This window comes from Ursus americanus, chromosome 1 (genome assembly GCF_024610735.1).
Source record: "Ursus americanus isolate L20-20 chromosome 1, mUrsAme1.1.p, whole genome shotgun sequence".
NCBI lineage: Eukaryota > Metazoa > Chordata > Mammalia > Carnivora > Ursidae > Ursus > Ursus americanus.
The window spans coordinates 74,979,354-75,005,423 of NC_142127.1; the positions used below are offsets into that span (position 1 = coordinate 74,979,354).

The following is a 26,070-nucleotide window of genomic DNA, read 5'->3' on the forward strand; positions in this document are numbered from 1 at the left end:
TATTTTCTAAGTATTTTTTTAAAAAAAGATATACTATAGGGGTGCCTGGGTGGCTCATTCGGTTGAGAGGCTGACTTTTGGTTTGGGTTAGGTCATGAGCTCAGGGTCCTGGGATAGAGCCCCGCATTAGGCTCTGTGCTTAGTGGGGAGTCTGCTTGTGGATTCTCTCTCTCCCTCTCCTTCTGCCCCTTAACAAGCTTGCTCTCTCTCTCCCTCTCTCTAATAAATAAGGAAATCTAAAAAAAAATGAAAGATAAACTATAGATGTTCTTTCCAATCCTGTATTTGATTTGACACTGCTTATCAAGGTTCTTTACCCTTCAGAGGTAACTGGATCACTGGTTTGTTTCACATACTTTTTTTTTTACATAATTTTCAAATTACTCAGCCTTTCCATGCCTCAATTGCCTCATCTGTAAAACTAGGATAGTAGTGTGAACCGTAAATGGTTGTATGAAGATTAAATAAATATATGGAAAATGTTTACAAAGTTATGAAGATTAAATAAGGCAATATCAGTCAATGGCAAGGAAAGTGTTAAAAAATTTATTCTTAGTATTTAGTTCTTTCTGCATGTTCATTTTGAAAATGGGAAAATTAAGGTTTTTGTAAGACAAATGATTGCCTAAGTACCAAGGCAGGGGTGAGGTCCGGTTTATCCCCTCATTAATATTTTCTATTATTTGACAGTGTATTTCCTCTTTTCAAGGAATAGTTGCAAGTAATAGAATAAGGAGCTGCTTGCAATTGTATCAGATTTACTCCAAAAGTTCTTCTATGGTTAGAAGAATCCAAAGGGTATTAGAATGAAAGTTTTATAGGAATCCTATTATGAATATCCAAGCATCCACTCTCCCAAGATGTCTTATTATTCCTGAATGTTATTCCAAATCATCATTTTTCTTTCTAGAATAAATAATAATTTAGGTGTACTTTAAAACTTTCCTGAAATTTAAAATATTAGTTCCTAAAACTGATATTCTATGTTCCAAAATAGCTTCCTGCACCCCAATATATGTTCTTAGAATTGCTATTAATATATAGAATAAATGTATAAATACATATATATTAGTGTACATATATATAAATACAAAAACATATAAGCCTAAAGCATTAATTTCTAATCATCTTTATTTCATTATATTCAACTATTCAAATAAGCAAAATTTCCCTTCTGGGGCAAAGCTCTGTTCTAAAAACATACTTGTCAATCACATTTTCATCAGATAGTCCATAAGTTGGATCATTGGAGAACTTTTGCTTGTTACAAAGAAATGTGCTTAGATGTTTATCTTTCCTGTCAAGTATTCTTGTTACCTTCTTATTTTTTCTTCATTTTAATTAGATTACTGTAATCTCCTCTGGATGGATATTCAATCACTACATAATTATAACTATTTCAACTGTTAAATATTAAAACATTTCTGTACTAATTTATAAAAACTTGCTGCCTCAAGAAGTTTACATGCCCACCTTACATTCATTGTTTTGGTTACCTGATTCCTTTAGAAATCTACCATTTCCTTTAATCCCAATACAGCACAGTAGGGGTCCTTCCAGAACTCTGACCCAAATTTGGTTGTTCCATGCCTATGTATGTACTGGTTGTTAAATATTTTGATTGTATCCTTTGGGTTTACGGATATGTCAAATGTGTCTTCATAAAATGCTATCACCAAACATCTTGAATCAGAAAAATCTCTACAGTAGGTAGATTTGCAGGGTAGATGAAATGTTTGTAAACACACATAAACCTAGTAAATGGTTTAGTAATATTATAGTCATGTAAAATAAGTATTATCCAGGATTTTAAGGTGACCTATATTTTGCTTTGCTTGATTTCCAATTAATATTGTAATCCCATAGGTTTTTCATGCCAATAACCACAAAAGATCATAGTGTAATTTACATTTTGGAAGAAAGTCTTGATAATTATTACTTCTTGTGAGTTCATACTCTCTATTTCACTGAATATTTGAAAATCTAAACAGTATATAAACAAATAATAACTTACCTACAGTAGTAGGAAGATTCATATTTTCATTCATTGTGCTACTGGAATAATAGGGACTCTGAAATAAAGACAGAGAAAGTGAATGAAGAGTAATTAAATATCAATATGATTTTTAAACAGCATTATTGATGGCTATAAGTAATAAAATGAGATCCAATGTTACCACTTGGCCTTACTGTATTAAGGAAAAAAATTCATTTATAACTTAACCAGTGCAACTGAAGGTGGTGAGATAACTTGCATAGCTAAAACATTGTATCAGTAGGTTGCTGAGGTAGGAAATGGCAAGCATAAAAGAAAGTGCCATTATTTTGTTTATCATTGACCTCTTCTTGTTGTGTCCAAGCCACAGGAAACAAAAATAGTCACTTAAAAAGTTAAAATAAAAATAAGATTGATACCAAAGACATATAGCAAAGAGAAGGGAGAAGTGACATTAAGGAAAATGGAGTAGGGTACTCAGAGAATTGTTCTCTCCACTGAAACAAATATAAACTGTCAAAGATTGAGATCAACTATTTCAAACTCCAGAATCTAATACAAAACTTAGAGCAATCATGGGACTGGTCAGTAAAGAAAAGGGCAACTAAATTTTGGTGTTTAAGAAAATCTGTTGGGTCATTAGCTGGCCACTGAGATAATGGAACAGAAACTTCAATGACTGATCACAAGTGACAAGGAATACAGTCGAGGGGGAAGGGGGAAGCTTGGCTAGGTCCCTAAAGAAACAGATGACTGCAGCCTTAAAAAAGTCAACAGCAGTAACCCCTGGAGAAGGAGGAGAATCTCATTTCCAGAGTTGCATTATAATATTTAAAATTCCCAACATACAGCAGAAAATTATAAGGCATAGGAATAAAACAGGAAATATGGCCACAGGAAAAAAATAAATGGATAGAAATAACCCCAGAAAAAACTCAGAAGTTGGACTTACTAGACAAAGATATTTTAAAAAGATTTTATTTATTTATTTGTCAGAGAGAGAGAGAGACAGCACAAGCAGGGGGAGCAGCAGGCAGAAGGAGAAGCAGGATTCTTGCTGAGGAAGGAGCCCAATGTGGAACTCAATCCCAGAACCCTGAGATCATGACCTGAGCTGAAGGCAGATGCTTAACCTACTGATCCACCCAGGTGTCCTGATAAAGATTTTTAAACAACTTTGTGCTCAAAGAGCTAAAGGGAACCACGGACAAAGAAAACCAAGAAAATGATGTATGAACCAAATGAGAATATAAAGAGACCAAAAATATAAAAAGGCACCAAATAGAAATTCTGGATCAGAAAGAACTTTGGCACCTTCCAGTGTATCAACATACACTTAATGGGAATCACAGGAGAAGAGAAAGTGTTGGAAAGAATATCTGAAGATAAAATGGCCAAACACTTCCCAAATATGATGAAAGACATTAATCTACGTATCCAAATGCTTAACAAGCTCCAAGGAAGATAAACACAAAAGAGATACACACAAGACATAACATAAATCAAACTGTCAAAAGAAAAGGACAAAGTGAGAGCTTAAAAGGAGCAAGGAAGAAAAGCTCAGTATTAAAAATTATATAATAATTTGTTAATGGATTCACAATATTAGAAGAGGTAAGTTGTGACAAAAACATAAAATGTGGCAAATGAATGAAACTGGACCACTTCCTTATGCCAATCCACAAAAATAAATTCAAAATGGATTAAAGATCTAAATGTGAGACCTGAGCTCATTTGCATGAATGTTGCCTGGTTTAGATGAGTCGAGCCTTTAAAAATGCTATTTATATGGCTTTCTGTTATTTTTCTGTATCTTAGAATATAAGTTAGAATCGCTTGTGTATTTCAATGCCGTCTTCGATTTTTGTTTTTGCTGCAAAATAATTAAAAAGTAATGACTTTTAGGGGAAGAGTTAAGATGGCGGAGGAGTAGGGGACCCCTTTATCAGCCGGTCCCGAGTCGAGCTGGATAGGTACCAGACCAGCCTAAACAACCACGGAATCAGTCTGAGATGCAGGAAGATGCATCTGGATCTCTACAAACGAACGTCTCCAGCGCTGAGTATTGAGGTATGAAGCGGGGAGCTGTGAAACCGCGCACAGATATCGGAAGATAAACGGAAGTGGGAGGGAGCCATTGCGTTCGGGCGCCGGGAAGCGGTGGCCACCTGCACGGGGGAGTGGGCGGACTCGCGGACCAACACCTGCGAGAGAGCAGACTGAGACCGTGAGCCCACTGGAAATAGACTGAGACCGGGAGCTCCGGGAGCGCACGCGGGCGGCTGGTGGCATTAGAAACACAAAGGACAGAGATGCGCCGGCCCTGGAAGTGAGGGCTGGGATGCTGGGTGTGGGGCACACATCCCGGGACACGGCAGGGTTGAGCAGCACCAACAGTAACGGAGTTAAAATGGCCAGAACAACAGTGGAGAATGGGCCGCAAGCCCTCTGTTCTGTGACAGAGGCTGAAATTCGGCCGCTGCTGCTCTCTCAGAAAAGGCACAGCAAACCGCCAGGGAAAGCTACCAGAGAACAAAAGCCTGGAAATACCGGCTCACAGCGTGCCCATCCCCATCCCTCCTCGCAGAGGACACAGAGACTCTACCCAGACAGGGTTGCCTGAGTTTCAGCACGGCAGGCCCCTCCCCCAGAACACAGAAGGCAGTCTGAAATATCAAGAAGCCCACAACCCGGGCGCCGGGGTGGCGCAGTCATTGAGTGCCTGTCTTCGGCTTAGGGCGTGATCCCGGCGTTCTGGAAGGGAGTCCCTCATCGGGCTCCTCCGCTGGGAGCCTGCTTCTTCCTCTCCCACTCCCCTGCTTGTGTTCCCTCTCTCGCTGGTTGGCTCTCTGCCACATAAATAAATAAATAAAATCTTTAAAAAAGAAGCCCACATCCCCAAGATCCCTATAAAACAAGGGGCACGGCCTGGGACCCAGTCAATAATTTGGGCTCTGGACAACCCCGCAACCTCTCCTCATCAGAATGACAAGAAGGAGAAGCCCCCCCCCCCAGCAAAAAAATACAGTGAGTCTGTGGCCTCTGCCACAGAAATAATGGATATCGATGTAACCAAATTATCAGAAATGGAATTCAGAGTAACGATGGTCAAAATGATGAGTAGAATTGAAAAAAGTATTAACGAAAAGGTTACTGAGAATATAGAATCCCTAAGGACAGAAATGAGAGTGAATCTGACAGAAATTAAAAATTCTATGAGCCAAATGCAGGCAAAACTAGAGGCTCTGACAGCCAGGGTCACCGAAACAGAGGAACGTATTAGTGAATTGGAGGATGGGTTAATAGAGGAAAAAACGAAAATAGAAGCTGGTCTTAAATCCACGCCCATGAATGTAGGTTACGGGAGATTACTGACTCAATGAAACGTTCCAATGTCAGAATCATCGGCATCCCCAGGGGGTGGAGAAAAACAGAGGTCTAGAAGAGATATTTGAACAAATTGTAGCTGAAAACTTCCCTAATCTAGCGAGGGAAACAAACATTCGTGTCCAAGAGGCAGAGAGGACCCCTCCCAAGCTCAACCACGACAAACCTACGCCACGTCACGTCATAGTGCAATTCGCAAATATGAGATCCAAGGATACAATACTGAAAGCGGCCAGGGCAAAGGAATTTCTCACGTACCAAGGCAAGGGCATCAGAATTACGTCAGACATGTCTACACAGACCTGGAATGAGAGAAAGGGTTGGGGGGGCATTTTTAAAGCTCTTTCAGAGAAAACCATGCAGCCAAGGATCCTTTATCCAGCAAGGCTGTCATTCAGAATTGATGGAGAAATAAAGACATTTCAGAATCACCAGTCATTAACCAATTTTGTAACCATGAAACCAGCCCTACAGGAGATATTAAGGGGGGTTCTATAAAGGTAAAAAGGCCCCAAGAGTGATACAGAAAAGAAAGTCACAACTGATACAAACAAAGACTTTACTGGCAACATGGCATCATTAAAATTCTATCTCTCAGTTCTTAGTGCCAATGTAAATGGTTTAAACACTCCCATAAACGAAACAGGGTTGCAGATTGGATAAAAAGAAATGACCCATCCATTTGCTGTCTACAAGAGACTCATTTCGAACCCAAAGATGTATTCAGACCGAGAGTAAGGGGATGGAGTACCATCTTTCACGCAAATGGACCTCAAAAGAAAGCTGGGGTAGCAATTCTCATATCAGATAAACTGGATTTTAAACTAGAGACTATAGTTAGAGATGCAGAAGGGCACTATATTATTCTTAAAGGAAGTATTCAACAAGTGGATATGACAATTATAAATATATATGCCCCCAACAGGGGAGCAGCAAGATACACAAGCCAACTCTTAACCAGAATAAAGAGACATATAGATAAAAATACATTAATAGTAGGGGACCTCAACACTCCACTATCAGAAATAGAACACCCTGGCAAAAACTAAGCAAAGAATCAAAGGCTTTGAATGCCATATTCGACGAGTTGGACCTCATAGATATATATAGAACACTATACCCCAGAACCAAAGAATACTCATTCTATTCTAATGCCCATGGAACATTCTCAAGAATAGACCATGTTCTGGGACACAAAACAGGTCTCAACCGATACCAAAAGACTGAAATTATCCCCTGCATATTCTCAGACCACAACGCTCTGAAATTGGAACTCAACCACAAGGAAAAGTTTGGAAGAAACTCAAACACTTGGAGACTAAGAACCATCCTGCTCAGGAATGACTCGATAAACCAGGAAATCAAAAATCAACTTAAACAATTTATGGAGACCAACGAGAATGAAAACACAACGGTCCAAAACCTATGGGATACTGCAAAGGCAGTCCTAAGGGGGAAATACATAGCCATCCAAGCCTCACTCAAAATAATAGAAAAACCTAAAATGCAGTTTTTATATTCTCACCTCAAGAAGCTGGAACAGCAACAGAGAGACAGGCCTAATCCAAGCACGAGGAAGCAGTTGACCAAAATCAGAGCAGAAATCAATCAAGCAGAAACCAGAAGTACAGTAGAGCAGATCAACAGGACTAGAAGCTGGTTCTTGGAGAGAATCAATAAAATTGACAGACCACTGGCAAGACTTATCCAAAAGAAAAGAGAAAGGACCCAAATTATTAAAATTATGAATGAAAAAGGAGAGGTCACGACCAACACCATTGAAATTGGAAGGATTATTAGAAATTTTTATCAACAGCTATATGCCAATAAACTAAGCAATCTGGAAGAGATGGAATCCTTCCTGGAAACCTATAAACTACCAAGATTGAAACCGGAAGAAATTGATTTCTTAAACAGGCCAATTAATTATGAAGAAATTGAGTCAGTGATAAACAATCTTCCAAATAACAAAACTCCAGGCCTGGATGGTTTTCCTGGGGAATTATACCAAACATTCAAAGAAGAAATAATACCTATTCTCCTAAAGCTATTTCAAAAAATAGAAACAGAAGGAAAGCTATCAAACTCATTCTATGAGGCCAATATTACCTTATTCCCCAAACCAGGCAAAGACCCCCTCAAAAAGGAGAATTACAGACCAATTTCCTTAATGAATATGGATGCCAAAATCCTCATAAGATACTTGCTAATAGAATCCAACAGTACATTAAAAGGATTATCCATCATGACCAAGTGGGATTCATACCTGGGATGCGAGCGTGGTTCAATATTCGCAAATCAATCAGCGTGATACATCATATCAACAAGAAAAGACTCAGGAACCATATGATCCTCTCAATTGATGCCGAAAAAACATTTGACAAAATACAGCATCCTTTCCTGATTAAAACCCTTCAGAGTGTAGGAATAGAGGGTACATTTCTCAATCTCATAAAAGCCATCTATGAAAAGCCTACTGCAAATATTATTCTCAATGGGGAAAAGCTGGAAGCCTTTCCCTTAAGATCAGGAACACGACAAGGATGCCCACTCTCGCCACTATTATTCAACATAGTACTAGAAGTCCTTGCAACAGCAATCAGACAACAAAAAGGGATCAAAGGTATCCAAATCGGCAAAGAAGAAGTCAAAATGTCTCTCTTCGCAGATGACATGATACTCTATATGGAAAACCCAAAAGAAGCCACTCCCAAACTATTAGAAGTTATAGAGCAATTCAGTAACGTGGCGGGATACAAAATCAATGCTCAGAAATCAGTTGCATTTCTATACACGAATAATGAGACCGAAGAAAGAGAAATTAGGGAATCCATCCCATTTACAATAGCACCAAAAACCATATGTTACCTTGGAATTAACTTAACCAGAGACGTAAAGGACCTAATTCTAGAAACTACAAATCACTCTTGAAAGACATTGAGGAAGACATAAAAAGATGAAAAAATATTCCATGCTCATGGATCAGAAGAATTAACATAGTTAAAATGTCCATGCTACCCAGAGCAATCTACACTTTCAATGCTATCCCGATCAAAATACCGAGGACATTTTTCAAAGAACTGGAACAAATAGTCCTTAAATTTGTATGGAACCAGAAAAGACCCTGAATCTCCAAGGAACTGTTGAAAAGGAAAAACAAAGCTGGGGGCATCACAATGCTGGCTTTCCAGCTGTACTACAAAGCTGTGATCACAAAGACAGCATGGTACTGGCACAAAAACAGACACATAGACCAATGGAACAGAATAGAGAGCCCAGAAATGGACCCTCGGCTTTTTGGGCAACTAATCTTTGATAAAGCAGGAAAAAACATCTGGTGGGAAAAAGACAATCTCTTCAATAAATGGTGCTGGGAAAATTGGACAGCTACATGCAAAAGAATGAAACTTGACCACTATCTCACACCATACACAAAAATAAACTCCAAATGGATGAAAGACCTCGATGTGAGAAAGGAATCCATCAAAATTCTAGAGGAGAACATAGGCAGCAACCTCTACGACATCGGCCAAAGCAACCTTTTTCATGACACATCCCCAAAGGCAAGAGAAACAAAAGATAAAATGAACTTATGGGACTTCATCAAGATAAAAAGCTTCTGCACAGCCAAGGAAACAGTCAAAAAAACTAAGAGGCAGCCCACGGAATGGGAGAAGGTATTTGCAAATGACACTACAGATAAAGGACTGGTATCCAAGATCTACAAAGAAGTTCGCAAACTCAATACACGAGAAACAAATAAACAAATCAAAAAATGGGCAGAAGATATGAATAGACACTTTTCCAATGAAGACATACAAATGGCTAACAGACACATGAAAAAATGTTCAAAATCATTAGCCATCAAGGAAATTCAAATCAAAACCACACTGAGATACCACCTTACGCCAGTTAGAATGGCAAAAATAGACAAGGCAGGAAACAACTATTGCTGGAGAGGATGTGGAGAAAGGGGATCCCTCCTACATTGTTGGTGGGAATGCAAGTTGGTACAGCCACTCTGGAAAACAGTGTGGAGGTCCCTTAAAAAGTTAAAAATTGAGCTACCCTATGATCCAGCCATTGCACTACTGGGTGTTTACCCCAAAGATACAGACGTAGTGAAGAGAAGGGCCATATGCACCCCAATGTTCATAGCAGCAATGTCCACAATAGCTAAATCGTGGAAGGAGCCGAGATACCCTTCAACAAATGACTGGATTAAGAAGTTGTTGTCCATATATACAATGGAATATTACTCAGCTATCAGAAAGAACGACTTCTCAACATTTGCTGCAACATGGACGGCACTGGAGGAGATAATGCTAAGTGAAATAAGTCAAGCAGAGAAAGACAACTATCATATGATTTCTCTCATCTATGGAACATAAGAACTAGGATGATCAGTAGGGGAAGAAAGGGATAAAGAAAGGGGGGGTAATCAGAAGGGGGAATGAAACATGAGAGACTATGGACTATGAGAAACAAACTGAGGGCCTCAGAGGGGAGGGGCGTGGGGGAATGGGATAGACTGGTGATGGGTAGTAAGGAGGGCACGTATTGCATGGTGCACTGGGTGTTATACGCAACTAATGAATCATCGAGCCTTACATCGGAAACCGGGGATGTACTGTATGGTGACTAACATAATATAATAAAAAAAACATTAAAAAAAATAAATAAACGTGAGACCTGAAACCAAAAAAAATCCTATAAGAGAGCATAGGCAGTGATTTCTTTGACATTAGCCATAGCAGCTTCTTTCTAGATATGCCCTTCCAGAGGCAAGGAAACAAAAGCAAAAATACACTATTGGGACTACATCAAAATAAAAAGCTTCTGTGCAGTGAAGGAAACAATCAACAAATCTAAAAGGAAACCTATGGAATGGGAGAAGATATTTGTAAGTGACATATCTGATAAAGGGCTAGTATCCAAAATATATAAAGAACTTATAAAACCCAATGCCCCCAAAACAAATAACCTAATTAAAAAATGGGCGGAAGACATGAATAGATATTTTTCCAAAGAAGATATACAGACGGCCTACAGACACATGAAAAGATGCTCAACATCACTCATTATCAGGGAAATACAAATCAAAACTACAAGGAGATATCATCTCACACCCTTTAGAGTGGCTAAAATCAACAACACATGAAACAACACGTGTTGGCAAGGATGCAGAGGAAAAGAAACATTTGTGCGCTCTTGGTGGGAATGCAAACTGATGCAGCCACTGTGGAAAACAGTATGGAGGCTCCTTAGAAAGTTAAAAATAGAACTACCCTATGATCCAGCAATTGCACTACTAGATATTTACCCAAAGAATACAAAAATACAATGCAAAGGGATATATGCACCCTGATGTTTACAGCAGCACTGTTTATAGTAGCCAAATTGTGGAAGCAACCCAACTGTCCACTGACTGATGAATGGATAAAGATGATGTGGTGTGTGTGCATATATATATATATATATGCACACACACACACAGATACACACACACACACATATATACATGAACATATACATACACACATATATACACACATGATGGAATATTATTCGGGAATAAAAAATGAAATCTTGCCATTTACAATGATGTTGATGTAGCTGGGGTCATCTGACTGGACTGAAAGTAATACCATAACCTGAAAAAGGAACAACCAATTACCACCAAAGGTGTCCCAAAGTCCAATGCTAGGAGCAGGTGGGATATTTGCAATGTAAGCTCTCCTACCACAAGACAAATGGGTCAACAATTGGCAGGAATCAAGTTGGGCATGCAGTGGCAGCCTAGTCTACATCAGAAACTTCACCAAAGTTGACTTCTTTACTTCATTCCCAGCTATGGAGGTGGATGTATTGTATCCAGTATAATGATAAATCCAGGCAACAAAAGTGGCAATCTGGGGAGTAGAGGCTCAATCAGCAGCTTGATTCCAATCAGTCTCATCAAGAACATGCCCTTACAGTATACATCTGCGTAAGTGACCCAGATGGTTCTTTTCATAGTAGCAATTTGGTTCTAGAATTTGCATTCCCAAAGAGAAGTGTCTTTAATCCGGCAGTCTGTAAGGAGGGCACGTATTGCATGGTGCACTGGGTGTTATACACAAATAATGAATCATCGAACTTTACATAAAAAACCAGGGATGTACTGTATGGTGACTAACATAATATAATAAAAATATTATTATTAAAAAAAAATCTGGCAGTCTGTGGTTTTCCAAATGACAAACCAAACAGCTAAGCCATGGGCAATAGCCCAAAAGTAAGTAAAAATATAACAAGGTTCTTAAGAGTAGTACTGGCCAGAGTTCTGCCCAACTGAGTCAAGTAACCACATCCATATTTGCTGGCCCTTAAACTAAACAGCCATAGTAGCTCATTGACACCTATCAGGTTTCAGCTTAGCTGAACCATCAGTGAACTTTGCCTAGGCATTTAGGGGTACCTCTCTGAATCCAGGGCTCCACTGAGCCACTGGCTTTTCTTCAGATGGCAAAACGGAGGATAGATTTTGGGCCAAAATTGGTAGCTGCTACTTTTTCATGCAAAACCAAAATGATGCTAGGACCAAGTCAGATGCACCCCTTAACATACCACTAACATTTGGCCAACAAAACCAACTGGTTTAGGCCCCACTCAAAGCATGTTGAATGCTTAAATGAGGTATATACAGTGTCTCATATCCATAGTTAAAAAATATGCTGGGCTTCCTTTTGGGTGATAGGTGGTTGAAGAGACAGCACTTATTCTTTGACTGCCAAAGGAATTGAGAGCTGTGAATCTGTCCAAAATAGTCCCAAGAAAATCTGTTTGGCAAGCAGGACCCTGAATTTTTCAGGGTTTATCAGCCACCCTGTCAGCCAGGGGTGACCACTGAGCACTGAGACTGAGGCTTTTGACTTGATAATCAACAGAACATCTTCAGAAATCAGAGGGTGGAGGCACTCACATAAATCCTGATCCACCACCCACCTGTGGCAAATGACAAGGACTTCTGTACCTGTGGCAGTAACCCTGAATGGGAGAATATCTTCTGACAATTTATGAGTGTTTACACTATAAGCATGCAACACATCAATTTCATTATATGGTTAGTAGTGAAAACTATAACAGTACATTAAATCAGCAGAGAGGGCCCTACCCATAAGGTCACTTTAACTTTTTTCCCTACTGCAAATTTTGCCCAAACCCAAACAGTTGATTTCAGGTATTTTTTTCCCCTTCTGTAACACAAACTTTCCTTCATGCTGGGGGCTACAACAGCTAGAATAACCATTAGAAGATTGTTATTTCCAGACTGGGAGCACTGGAAGAACAAGGGTGTGAGGGAGTCTAGCCTGAGGAGGACATCCAGAGCAACTAGAAGGCCTTTGTTTTTTTAGGTAGGCTCCATGCCCAGTATGGAGTCCAAAGTGGGGCTTGAACTCGTGACCCAGAAATCAAGACCTGAGCTGAGATCAACAGTCAGATGCTTATCCAAATGAGCTACCCAGTTGCTCCTAGAAGACTTTTGTTTTTATTTTGGCCCTTTATCTTATCTCAGTGTTGACACCCCCTCATCCCTCATGCACCACCCTGGTTTCAGAGTATGTCTGGGCTCAGGAGCTCAGACCCATTCTCTGGTAGAAAAGCAGGTAAGTAGGTGCCCCAGCTAAGTATGAAAATCATATGTAAACTAGCTTGACCCTCAAGTGTCAGTGGTATGGCAAAGGTGGTGTTGGCAGCATACAAGATAGCATACCATGTGCCATCACTCTTGTGTAGTACAGTTATAATCAAAATATCTCAATCAGCTGGTATATGGAGGTAACAACTGGATTCAGCTGGTGATAATTGTAAGTCTCCACCTTCAATAGCAAATTTACTGGCAATACAGGCATATGGTATTGAGATAATGCAGCTCTTACTTACCCTGCCGCCTTTAAGTCCTTAATGAAGGCTGTGATTTCCCTTTTCCTCCTAGGATTCTAGTGTTTCTGTTGGACCAACTGAAAGGGCACAGGGAGACATGCTGGGTAGCAATTAACATAACCCACCAGCACTTCTCTACATGTGGCTCTATGGGATGGAGACGGACAAGTATATAATGTAATAATTCCTACTACATATTCAGATGTGGAAACAACAGTACATTCAATTGACCTAAAGAGACTCATCCAGAAGGTTATATTAGTTTCCTTCCTTATTGTGAACCCTGCCCAAACCCTGTAAGTTGAATCCAGCTAATTTTTCCTTCCACAGGTCTGGGTAAGATAGAGACTTGAACATCCATAACCAACAAAACCATAAAAGACTGGGTCCCTACCTTCCCTGAAATTCGCCAGAAAACTTCAATGGCTGCATAGAATCTTCTATTCCCTTTAGGGACAGGAAGATCTTGGCTCCACCTTTAACCATGTTACTCTTTAAAACATCTGTGATCAGGTCAAGAGGAAAGGAAGGTGTCATGGGGTTCAGAAGAAGGAGGCAACTCCATGCATTCTAACAAGACTTCACATTTACTTTCAGTTTTGAGTGGTGTAACAGCAATTCATGGTTCAGTCAAATGAACTTCTAATGTTGCTAGTCTGCCCAACACTCTATATCAGGCAACAAGGTCTTCATAGTTTACACCATCTATTTCGCCTTTGGGAATTATTTGACTTGAGAGCTGTAATCACACTGCTTTCTGGATAGGTCCATGAAGTTTGTGTGCCCTTAGGTGACTTAAGCTTGGCTTGCACAGTAGTGACCTACTTTGTGGAGTCCACGTCAGGGCATCTGCAGTCCCATTACCATGATGACATCTCAAATTCTTCCCCAGCTTCAACATAAGGGTTGAAGGAGTTTTCCAAGGCACCAGAGCCAACTTCAAGAATTTATATTTCTATGGGTCAGTTTCTTTGAGTCAATGGATCATTCTCATCAGTGTTGTGTACACAATTCAGAGCAATAAGTGCCCGGATACTAGTCAATGCCTATTATGGTTTCCCACCAGGGTCTGTCTGTCACAGGATAGAGAAACATTTTAGCAGCCAGAACTCAAGACAAAAAGCTGAGATCTTATTGTTGTTTTGGAATGGATATAAGATTATCACCATATACTGCAGAAGTACTTAGCCATAAGATGGCCCAGCCATTGCCGTCCTTCCTTTATAGGCATTACATAGCCTGCATCTTTATCTCCCAAGAAAACCAGCCAAAGTTCTAATGATTCACTTGGTTTCTGTCCATAACAGTCATAAATTTCCATTCTATCATCCTGAGTGTAGGCATGCAACTCTGTAACTGTTGTCAAAGAGCAGAATCTTCTGCTCACTCAGGACTGATCTTAGTACTAATTGTTAAAATGGGACAGATATTGAGATGGATCATCAGATTGGCAAGGAAGTCTCCTTACCTGGAGGATAATCAGCAAGAACTACTTCCCAACACTTAACTTGCAACCATCTCTCCAATAGTCTAAAGAACTATTTATTGCCTGATTGATCATACAACTTGGTCATCACTTTCCACCAATTCCCATGGGCTTCCCCCACATGCAACTGATCAGACCATAAGGTCCTGGTCCTTCATCTTTCAGAAAGCCATGTCTGTCAGTATCCCATCTTGTCACCAAAGCTGTCAAGAATGTACTGTGCTTGTAAGCTAACTAGTTAGCCTGCCACAGTTTCATGGAAGCTGATAGAAGAAATGAGTTTCCTGGGTCAGAAAAAAAAAGTTTATTACTCAGAGCAATCACAGCAGCCAGAATATAAGCATTTTTACATCAGTTCCTCGAGCCCTGATTCCCAAGGTAATGCAAAGTGGGCCAGATAATAAGATCACATGCAACTGATTATGTTATAGGAAAAGAATCTTATACCTCTCACAAGAACTATGGAGAATGTCTCTCAAAAATATGGAAAGATTTATGAAATATTATTAACAAATATTAACTAAATTCTGGATGCTGGAATTATGGGCTCTTTCTTACATTTGAGGGGATTTCTTGAATTTTAATAATAAACATACATCATTTTCAACTCTGTACTTTAAAGATGCATAATGAAGGGACTGGGATGGGCCGGTGATGGGTAGTAAGGAGGGCACAGATTGCATGGAGCACCGGATGTTATACGCAAATAGTGAATCATGGAGCACTACATCAAAAACTAAGGATGTACTGCATGGTGACTAACACAACATAATAAAAAATTATTATTAAAAAATGAATATTTGGATCAAGATGATCGTTTGAATTTTTACAAAGCTGCTGTGAAATGAGCAAAAAAACATAAAAACACAGGAAATTGTGTATCAACTATACTTAAAATTTTTAAAAATCGAGTTAAAAAAATAGAGGAAAATATGTATGCATACTAGAAAACTGGGAAGATTACTAGTTAGAGTTAGTGCAGAAATTAGAATTCCTCTAAAATGGTTCAACAAAAGAAGTTTTACTATTAATGAAATGTATATTTATGGATAAGGAACCAATAATGAATGTTGAGGGAAACACTGAAAAGATATTGCCAATCCAGCCAGAGCCTGGTGATAGCTGGAGTCATAGAGCTGGGGACACTCAACAGAAGCTGTAGATATGAAGGAAAATTCACTGCCAGAACCACAGCACCAAAGCAGGAAAACAGTAGGACAGAAAAACCCAACCTTTCTTTCCCTGTTTACCTCCAATGTTCTGACAGTGTTTGCCATTTACTGGACCTAACTAGAAATCAGCCAGAAGGGCAGTCTCATAAGGCATTCCATAGCAGTCATCTTCTTGGGGCATAAAACAAAGAAAGGCAGACAATAGACTGAGGTCGGGACAAGATGGAAAATAAGCACTGGTACTCTCTACAGTCCAAAAATGTTTCTATTAGATATAATCAAGATGAAAACAGATTAAAAGGCTAACCCATCCACCTGTAATTTACCATATTCAAGTAAAAGACTGACTTGGAAGAAAGTGGACAGAACCTTCTACTCCTCAATGGAGACACACATTTCTTCAAGCTCATAGCACCTGCAATTAGTCTAGGGTGCCCAGCTAAGTTAAGGAATGCTGGCCCAATGAATACGAAAACACTGAAAATTCAGGGATGTTCTCTGGTATGTATTGCTCCCAGTTATATATTGTTATTTTTTCTGTTCCTCGTAGGCAAATAAAAGACTAATGCAGCAATATTAAAATTATTGAAAATATAAAATGACTCCTTTCCCTTTCTCTGGCACCCAAAGTTTTAAATAAATTAACTCTGACAAAATCCATCTCAGATACCACTGGACAAACAGACTTTCCAGAGAATGGTATGAGCAAAGAGAAAAATGATTAGAAATTTTTAAATTATCTGTTTCAAAAGAAGATCTACTTTGATCAACTGGAAAAGTTCTCCTACTCTAAAAATCATGGAAACTATTTTTTTTTTAAGATTTTATTTATTTATTTGACAGAGATAGAGACAGCCAGCGAGAGAGGGAACACAAGCAGGGGGAGTGGGAGAGGAAGAAGCAGGCTCATAGCAGAGAAGCCTGATGTGGGGCTTGATCCCATAACGCCGGGATCACGCCCTGAGCCGAAGGCAGACGCTTAACCGCTGTGCCACCCAGGCACCCCGGAAACTATTTTTTTATCTCCATTTTTATAGTCTCAATTAGTTTCAAGAATTCATAGATGTAATTAGACTAGAAAAACTTCTAGGTGAAAAAATTATTGAATTAAAAAATAAAGTGGATAAATTAATTGTAAAGTTACATCTCATTTATGCATGAGTTGGGTTAATTCAAAGTGCAGAATTAGCAAAGACAATGAATTTGGGAGATCACAGAATATTTCCCACCAGTCCCATCAATCATCATGCAACGATTTACATCTCATAAATGAAATTCATAGCATAACGAAGGCAGTTAAAGTCAACAAATGAATAAAAGGTTAGTGGTATCACATACACAATTCCCTGTTTTCCTTAATCCTAGTTTTCTGTAGGCACCAGAACCTTAAACTCAAAGACATACATAATTAAGCCCTTATCACTACACTTTATGGAGTGTGGAATTAATCTCTCTGCCTTATGCCTGATATTTGATATGCCAGAGCTAGGTGGTTCATTTGCCTTAGAAGTACTAAAATAATTTGCATTTCCTATGACAAGGTGATTTTTATTAATTACACACAATGAGGCCTGAGAGTTATAATATATCCAGAGATTGCATAGGCAGTAATTATTAGCCTTGTGATGATTTTTTGTAGCTGACTGAAAAGGCCAGGGCAACAAAGCAAAAATAAACAAAGAGGACTGCATCAAACTAGCATCAATCTTATTTCTGCACAGAGAAATAAGCCATCAACACAATGAAAAGGTTACCTATTGAACGTTAGAAGATATTTGCAAATCATGTATTCGATGAAGGGTTAATAGAAAGAACTCATAAAACTCAATAACAAAAGAACAAAAAATCTGAATTAAAAACGGGCAGAGGATCTGAATAGACATTTTTCTGAAGAGGACACAGATGACCATCAGACACATGAAAAGATGCTCAACATCAGGGAAATGCAAGTCAAAACTATAATGAGATAGCACGTCACACCTGTCAGAATAGCTAAAATCAAAAACACAAACTGAGGGCTTCAGAGGGGAGGGGGGTGGGGGAATGGGATAGGCTGCTGATGGGTAGTAAGGAGGGCATGTATTGCATGGTGCACTGGGTGTTATACGCAACTAATGAATCATCGAACTTTACATCATAAATCAGGGATGTACTGTATGGTGACTAACATAATATAATAAAAAAAACCATAAGAAATAACAATTGTTGACGAGGATGTAGAAAAGAGGAATTCTCGTGCAGTGTTGGTGAGAATGCAAACTGGTGCAGCCGCTGTGAAAAACAATATGGACGTTCCTTAAAAATTAAAGGCAGAACTACCATATGATCTAGCAATTCCACTTCTGGGTATTTACCCAAAGAAAATGAAAACCCAATTCAAAAGACATATGCACCTCCATGTTAAACGTAGCATTAATTTAATAGCCAAGGTATGGAAACAACTTAAGTGTTCATCAATGGATGAATGAATAAGATGACGTGTAAATATACAATGGAATATTAGTTATAAAAAGAATGAAATCTTGCCATTCGTGACAACATGGATGGACCTTGGGGATATTATGCTCAGTGAAATATATCAAATGGAGAAAGATAAATACCATATGATTTCACTTACATGTAGAATCTAAAAATCAAAATAAAACAAAACAAAATTCACAGATACAAAGTACAGATTGGTGGTTGCCAGAGCAAAGGGGGGAAGGAGAGAATGGAGAAAGGGATCAAAAGGAGCAAATTTCCACTTATAAAACAAGTCATGGGATGTAATGTACAGCATGGTGACTATAATCAATAATCTTCTACTGCCTATTTGAATATTACTAAGAAAAAAAGTAGGTACATTTTGAAAGTTCTCATCACAAGAAAAAAAAATTTTAACTAGGTATGGTGACAGATGGTAACTGGACTTATTGTAGTGCATACAAATTACAATGTATACAGATATCAAATCATTATGCTGTATACCTGTAACTAATGTTATATGTCAATTATACTTCAATTAAAAAAATGTAGTCAACAAAACTAAGAGGCAACCCACAGAATGGGAGAAGGTATTTGCAAATGACATTATGGATAAAGGGCTAGTGTCCAAGATCTATAAAGAACTTCTCAAACTCAACACCCAAAAAACCAAATACTCCAATCAATAAATAGGCAGAAGACATGAACAGACACTTCTCCAAAGAAGACATACAAATGGCTAACAGATACATGAAAAAATGTTCAACATCACTAGCAATCAGGGAAATACAAATCAAAACCATAAATGAGATACCACCTTACACCAGTTAGAATGGCAAAAAATTGCACTTGGGTGCCAGGAAGCAGTAGCCACCTGCACTGGGGAGCCGGCCAGACTCGGGGACCAGCACCCGGGAGAAAGCAGACTGAGACCATGAGCCCAGGAACGCGCATGTGATCAGACCGAAAACCGGAGCTCAGGAGGGCTCACTGGAACTGGACTGAAACTGAGAGCTCGGGAGCGTGCACGCGGCCAGACTGAAAACCGGAGATCTGGAGCGCACACGAGGACTAGACTGAAACTGGAAGCTCAGGAGCACCCGGGACTGGGGGTGGCTGGCGGTGTTAGAAGCACAAAGGACAGAGACGTGTTAGCCCTGGAAGTGAGGGCTGGGAGAGTGGCTGTGGGGCGCACATCCCGGGACACTGCAGGGTTTTTAGCAGCACTGACAGAAACAGAGTTAGAGTGGCCAGGAGAGCTCAGTGGAGAGCGGACTGTGATCTCTGTTCCGAGACAGAGGCTAGGCTACGGCCACTGCTGCTCTGACTCTCAGAAGAGGTACAGAAAACCGCCAGGGAAAGCCGCCAGAGAACAAAACCCTGGAAATACCAGCTCGCATTGCGCCCATCCCCATCCCCCCTCTCAGGGGACAGGGCGAATCTACCTGAGCAGGGTTGCCTCAATATCAGTGCAGCAGGCCCCTCCCCCAGAAGGCAGGCTGAAAAATCAAGAAGCCCACATCCCTAAGGTCCCTATAAAACAAGTGCACACTGCCTGGGTCCTGGTCAATAATTTGGGCTCTGGGCATCCCTGCAACCTCTCCTCATCAGAATGACAAGGAGGAGGAATCCCCAGCAAAGAAAGGAGACAGAGACTGTGGCCTCTGCTACAGAAATGATGGATATGGATATAACAAAATAGTCAGAAATGGAGTTCAGAGTAACAATGGTCAAGATGATGTGTAGACTTGAAAAAAATATTAATGAAAATATTAATGAGAATATAGAATCTCTAAGGACAGAAATGAGAGCGAATCAGACAGAAATTAAAAATGCTATGAATCAAATGCAGTCAAAACTAGATGCTCTGACGGCCAGGGTAAATGACGCAGAAGAATTAATTAGTGAATTTGAGGATGGGATGCTAGAAGAGAAAGTTAAAACGGACATGGTTCAAAAAAATCCAATCTCAAGAATGTAGATTACACTGGGTGTTATACACAACTAAAGAATCATCTAACTTTACATCAGACCAGGGATGTACTGAATGGTGACTAACATAATATAATAAAAAAATATTAAAAAAAGAAAAAGAAAAACAACAAAAAAACTAGGGATGTACTGTATGGTAACTAACATAATAAAAATTATTAAAAAAAAGAATGTAGATCACAGGAGATTACCACTCAATGAAACATTCCAATGTCAGAATCATCGGCATCCCCGAGGGGGTGGAGAAAGAGAGAGGTCTAGAAGAGATATTTGAACAAATTGTAGCTGAAAATTTCCCCAATCTGGCAAAGGAAACAAGCATTCATGTCCAAGAGGCAGAAAGGACCCCGCCCAAGATCAATGAGAGCAGGCCTACAGCATGTCATGTCATAGTGTAATTCGCAAATATTAGATCAAAGGATACAGTATTGAAAGCGGCCAGGGGGAAGAAAATACTTACGTACAGAGGGAAAAATATTAGAATAAGGTCAGACGTGTCTACAGAGACCTGGCAGGCCAGGAAGGGTTGGCAGGGTATTTTCAAAGCTCTATCTGAGAAGAACATGCAGCCAAGGATCCTTTATCCAGCAAGGCTGTCATTCAGAATTGATGGAGAGATAAGGACCTTCCAAGATCAGCAGAAATGGAAGGAATTCGTAACCACCAAACCAGCCCTACAGGACATATTAAGGGGGGTTCAATAAAAGTAAAAAGGCCCCATAAGTGATACAGAACAGAAATTTACAATCTATAGAAACAAAGACTTCACAGGCAGCATGACATCACTAAAATCATATCTCTCAATATATTATCACTCTCAATGTGAATGATCTAAATATTCCCATAAAACACCACAGGGTTGCAGATTGGATAAAAAGACATTACCCATCCATATGCTGTCTACAAGAGACACATTTTGAACCTAAGGATACATCCAGACTGAAAGTGAAGGGATGGAGAACCCTTTTTCATGCCAACGGACCTCGAAAGAAAGCTGGGGTACCAATTCTCATATCAGACAGATTAGATTTGAAACTAAAGACTCTTGTTAGAGATACAGAAGGACACTATATTATTCTTAAAGGATATATCCAACAAGTGGATATGACAATTATGAATATCTATGCCCCCAACAGGGGAGCAGCTAGATACACAAGCGAACTCTTAACTAGAATAGAGAGACATATAGATAATAATACATTAATAGTAGGGGACCTCAACAGTCCACTCTCAGCAATAGACAGATCACCCTAGCAGAAAATCAACAAACAAGAGCTTTAAATGACATACTGGACCAGATGGACCTCATAGATAAGTACAGAACACTACACCCCAGAACAATAGAATACTCATTCTTTTGGAATGCACATGGAACTTTCTATAGAATAGACCATATAGTGGGTCACAAAACAGGTCTCAACCGATACCAAAAGACTGAGATTATTCCCTGCATATTCTCAGACGACAATGCTTTGAAATTGGAACTCAATCACAAGGAAAAATTTGGAAGAAACTCAAACACTTGGAAGCTAAGAAACATCCTGCTCAAGAATGATTGGGTAAACCAGGTAATTAAGAAGGAGATCAAACAATTTCTGGAGACCAATGAAAATGAAAACACATCAGTCCAAAACCTATGGGACACTGCAAAGGCAGTCATCCAAGCCTGACTCAAAAGAATAGAAAAGGTGATGAGTAGTAAGGAGGGCACGTATTGCATGGTGCACTGGGTGTTATACCCAACTAATGAATCATCGAACTTTACATCAGAAACCAGGGATGTACTGTATGGTGACTAACATAATATAATAAAAAAACATTAAAATAAAAAAAATAATAATATAGTTTATTTAAACCAATATGATTAAAACATTATCAATTTGATATGTAATAAACACAAAAGTATTTATCAGGAAAAAAAAAGAAAATAAAATGCAGTTTTATATTCTCACCTCAAGAAGCTGGAGCTGGAACAGAAGAACAGGCCTAACCCATGCATGAAAAGGCAGGTGATCAAGATTAGAGCACAGATCAATGAATTAGAAACCAGGAGCACAGTAGAGCAGATCAACAGAACTACAAGCTGGTTCTTTGAAAGAATAAACAAGATCGATAAGCCACTGGCCAGACTTATTCAAAAGAATAGAGAAAGGACCCAAATTAATAAAATTATGAATGAAAGGGGAGAGGTCACAACCAACACCAATGAAATAGGAAGGATCAATAGAAACTCTTATCAACAGCTTTATGCCAATAAATTAAACAACCTGGAAGAAATGGATGCCTTCCTGCAAACCTATAAACTACCAAGACTGAAACAGGAAGAAACTGATTATTTAAACAGACCGATTAATTATGAAGAGTTTGAAGCAGTGATCAAAAACCTCCCCCAATACAAGAGTCCAGGGCCTGACGGATTCCTCGGGGAATTCTACCAAACATTCAAAGAAGAAATAATACCTATTCTCCTGAAGCTGTTTCAAAAAATAGAAACAGAAGGAAAACTACCAAACTCATTCTATGAGGCCAGTATTACCTTGATCCCCAAACCAGGCAAAGACCCCATCAAAAAGGAGAATTACAGACCAATATCCCTGATGAATACGGACGCCAAAATCCTCAACAAGATCCTAGCTAATAGGATCCAACAGTACATTAAAAGGATTATCCATGATGACCAAGTGGGATTCATCCCTGGGATGCAAGGGTGGTTCAATTTTCGCAAATCGATCAGTGTGATAGAGCATATCAATAAGAAAAAAGTCAAGAACCATATGATCCTCTCAATTGATGCAGAAAAAGCATTTGACAAAATACAGCATCCTTTCCTGATTAAAACCCTTCAGAGTGTAGGGATAGAGGGTACATTCCTCAATTTCATAAAAACCATCTATGAAAAGCATACAGCGAATATCATTCTCAATGGGGAAAAGCTGGAAGCCTTTCCCTTAACATCAGGAACACAACAAGGATACCCATTCTCGCCATTATTATTCAACACAGTACTAGAAATCCTTGCAACAGCAATCAGACAACCAAAAGGGATAAATGTATTCAAATCGGCAAAGAAGAGGTCAAACTGTCTCTCTTCGCAGATGACATGATACCCTATATAGAAAACCCAAAAGACTCCACCCCCAAACTACTAGAACTTATAGAGCAATTCAGTAATGTGGCAGGATACAAAATCAATGCTCAGAAATCAGTTGCATTTCTATACATGAACAATGAGACTGAAGAAAGAGAAATTAGGGAATCCATTCCATTTACAATAGCACCAAAAATCATACGTTATCTCGGAATTAACTTAACCAGAGACGTAAAGGGTTTGTATTCTAGAAACTACAAAACACTCCTGAAAGACATTGAAGAAGACACAAAAAGATGGAAAAATATTCCATGCTCATGGATCAAAAGAATAAACAGAGTTAAAATGTCTATGCTACCCACAGCAATCTACACTTTCAATGCCATCCTGATCAAAATACCAATGACATTTTTCAAAGAACTGGAACAAACAGCCCTTAAATTTGTGTGGAACCAGAAAAGGCCACGAATCTCCAAGGAACTGTTGAAAAGGAAAAACAAAGCTGGGGGCATCACGTTGCCAGATTTCAAGCTATACTACAAAGCTGTGATCACAAAGACAGCATGGTACTGGCACAGAAACAGACACATAGACCAATGGAATGGAATAGAGAACCCAGAAATGGACCCTCGGCTCTTTGGGCAACTAATCTTTGACGAAGCAGGAAAAAACATCCAGTGGAAAAAAGACAGTCTCTTCAATAAATGGTGGTGGGAAAATTGGACAGCTATATGCAAAAGAATGAAACTTGACCACTCTCTCACACCACACACAAAGATAAACTCGAAATGGTTGAAAGACCTTGATGTGAGACAGGAATCCATCAAAATCCTAGGGGAGAACACAGGCTGCAACCTCTTTGACATTGGTCACAGCAACTTTTTTCATGACACATCTCCAAGGGCAAGAGAAACAAAAGAAAAAATGAACTTGTGGGACTTCATCAAGATTAAAAGCTTCTGCACAGCCAAGGAAACAGTTAAAAAAACTAAGAGGCAGTCCACGGAATGGGAGAAGATATTTGCAAATGACATTACAGATAAAAGACTGGTATCCAAGATCTACAAAGAAGTTCGCAAACTCAATACATGAGAAACAAATAATCAAATCAAAAAATGGGCAGAAGATGCGAACAGACACTTTTCCAATGAAGACATACAAATGGCTAACAGACATATGAAAAAGTGTTCAAAATCACTAGCCATCAGGGAAATTCAAATCAAAACCACACTGAGATACCACCTTACACCTGTTAGAATGGCAAAAATTGACAAGGCAGGAAACAACAAATGTTGGAGAGGATGTGGAGAAAGGGGATCCCTGTTACGCTGTTGCTGGGAATGCAAGCTGGTACAGCCACTTTGGAAAACAGTGTGGAGGTCCCTTAAAAAGTTAAAAATTGAGGTACCCTATGATCCAACAATTGCACTACTGGGCATTTACCCCAAAGATACAGACGCAGTGAAGAGAAGGGCCATATGCACCCCAATGTTCATAGCAGCATTGTCCACAATAGCTAAATCATGGAAGGAGCCGAGATGCCCTTCAACAGATGACTGGATTAAGAAGATGTGGTCCATATAAACAATGGAATATTACTCAGCCATCAGAAAGAACGATTTCACAACATTTGCAGCAACACGGACGGTCCGGAGGAGATAATGCTAAGGGAAATGTCAAGCAGAGAAAGACAATTATCATACGGTTTCACTCATTTATGGAACATAAGAAATAGCAGGAAGATTGGTAGGAGAAGGAAGGGAAGAATGAAAGGGAGGTAAACAGATGGGGGAATGAATCATGAGAGACTGTGGACTCTGGGAAAGAAACTGAGGGCTTTAGAGGGGAGGGGGTGGGGGATTGGGATAGGCCGCTGATGGGTATTAAGGAGGGCACGTATTGCATGGTGCACTGGGTGTTATATGCAAAAAATGAATCGTGGAACACTACATCAAAAACTAAGGATATACTGTATGGTGACGAACATAATAAAAAATTATTTTAAAAAAAAGAATGTCAAAAATTAACAAGACAGGAAACAAGTGTTGGCAAGGATGTGGAGAAAGGGTAAGCCTCTTATACTGTTGGTGGGAATGCAAGCTGTTACAGCTCTGGAAAACAGTATGGAAGTTCCTCAAGATGTTTAAAAATAGAGCTACCCTACAACCCAGAAATTGCACTACTGGGTATTTACCCCAAAGATACAGACATAGTGAAAAGAAGGAGCACATGCACCATGATGTTCTTGGCAACAACGTCCACAATAGCCAAACTGTGGAAGGAGCCAAGTTGCCCTTTAGCAGATGAATGGATAAAGAAGATGTGGTTCATATATATAATGGAATATTAGCCATCAGAAAGGATGAATACCCACCATCTGCATTGACATGGATGGAACTGGAGGCGATTATGCTAAGTGAAATAAGTTAAGCAGAGAAAGACAATTATATGGTTTCACTCATATGTGGAACATAAGGAATAGTGTGGAGGATGACAGGGGAAGGGAGGGAAAACTAAATGGTAAGAAATCAGAAAGGGAGACAAAACGAAAGACCCTGGA

At 39.4% G+C, this 26,070-nt stretch overlaps 1 protein-coding gene across 2 annotated transcripts in view; it reads right to left on the minus strand.

Annotated features, from left to right (window-relative positions):
• Nucleotides 1-26,070, minus strand: part of CATSPERT (catsper channel auxiliary subunit tau) — a 141,734-nt gene that overhangs the window by 32,692 nt on the left and 82,972 nt on the right. The window contains exon 8 of one of the 2 annotated variants that reach the window (XM_087862692.1): nt 2,015-2,072. The exons of the other annotated variant lie outside the window; for it this stretch is intronic. Within the exon in view, the coding sequence (XP_087718818.1) occupies nt 2,015-2,072 (58 nt within the window). The remainder of the gene's footprint in view (nt 1-2,014; nt 2,073-26,070) is intronic. 2 annotated transcript variants of the gene reach the window in all.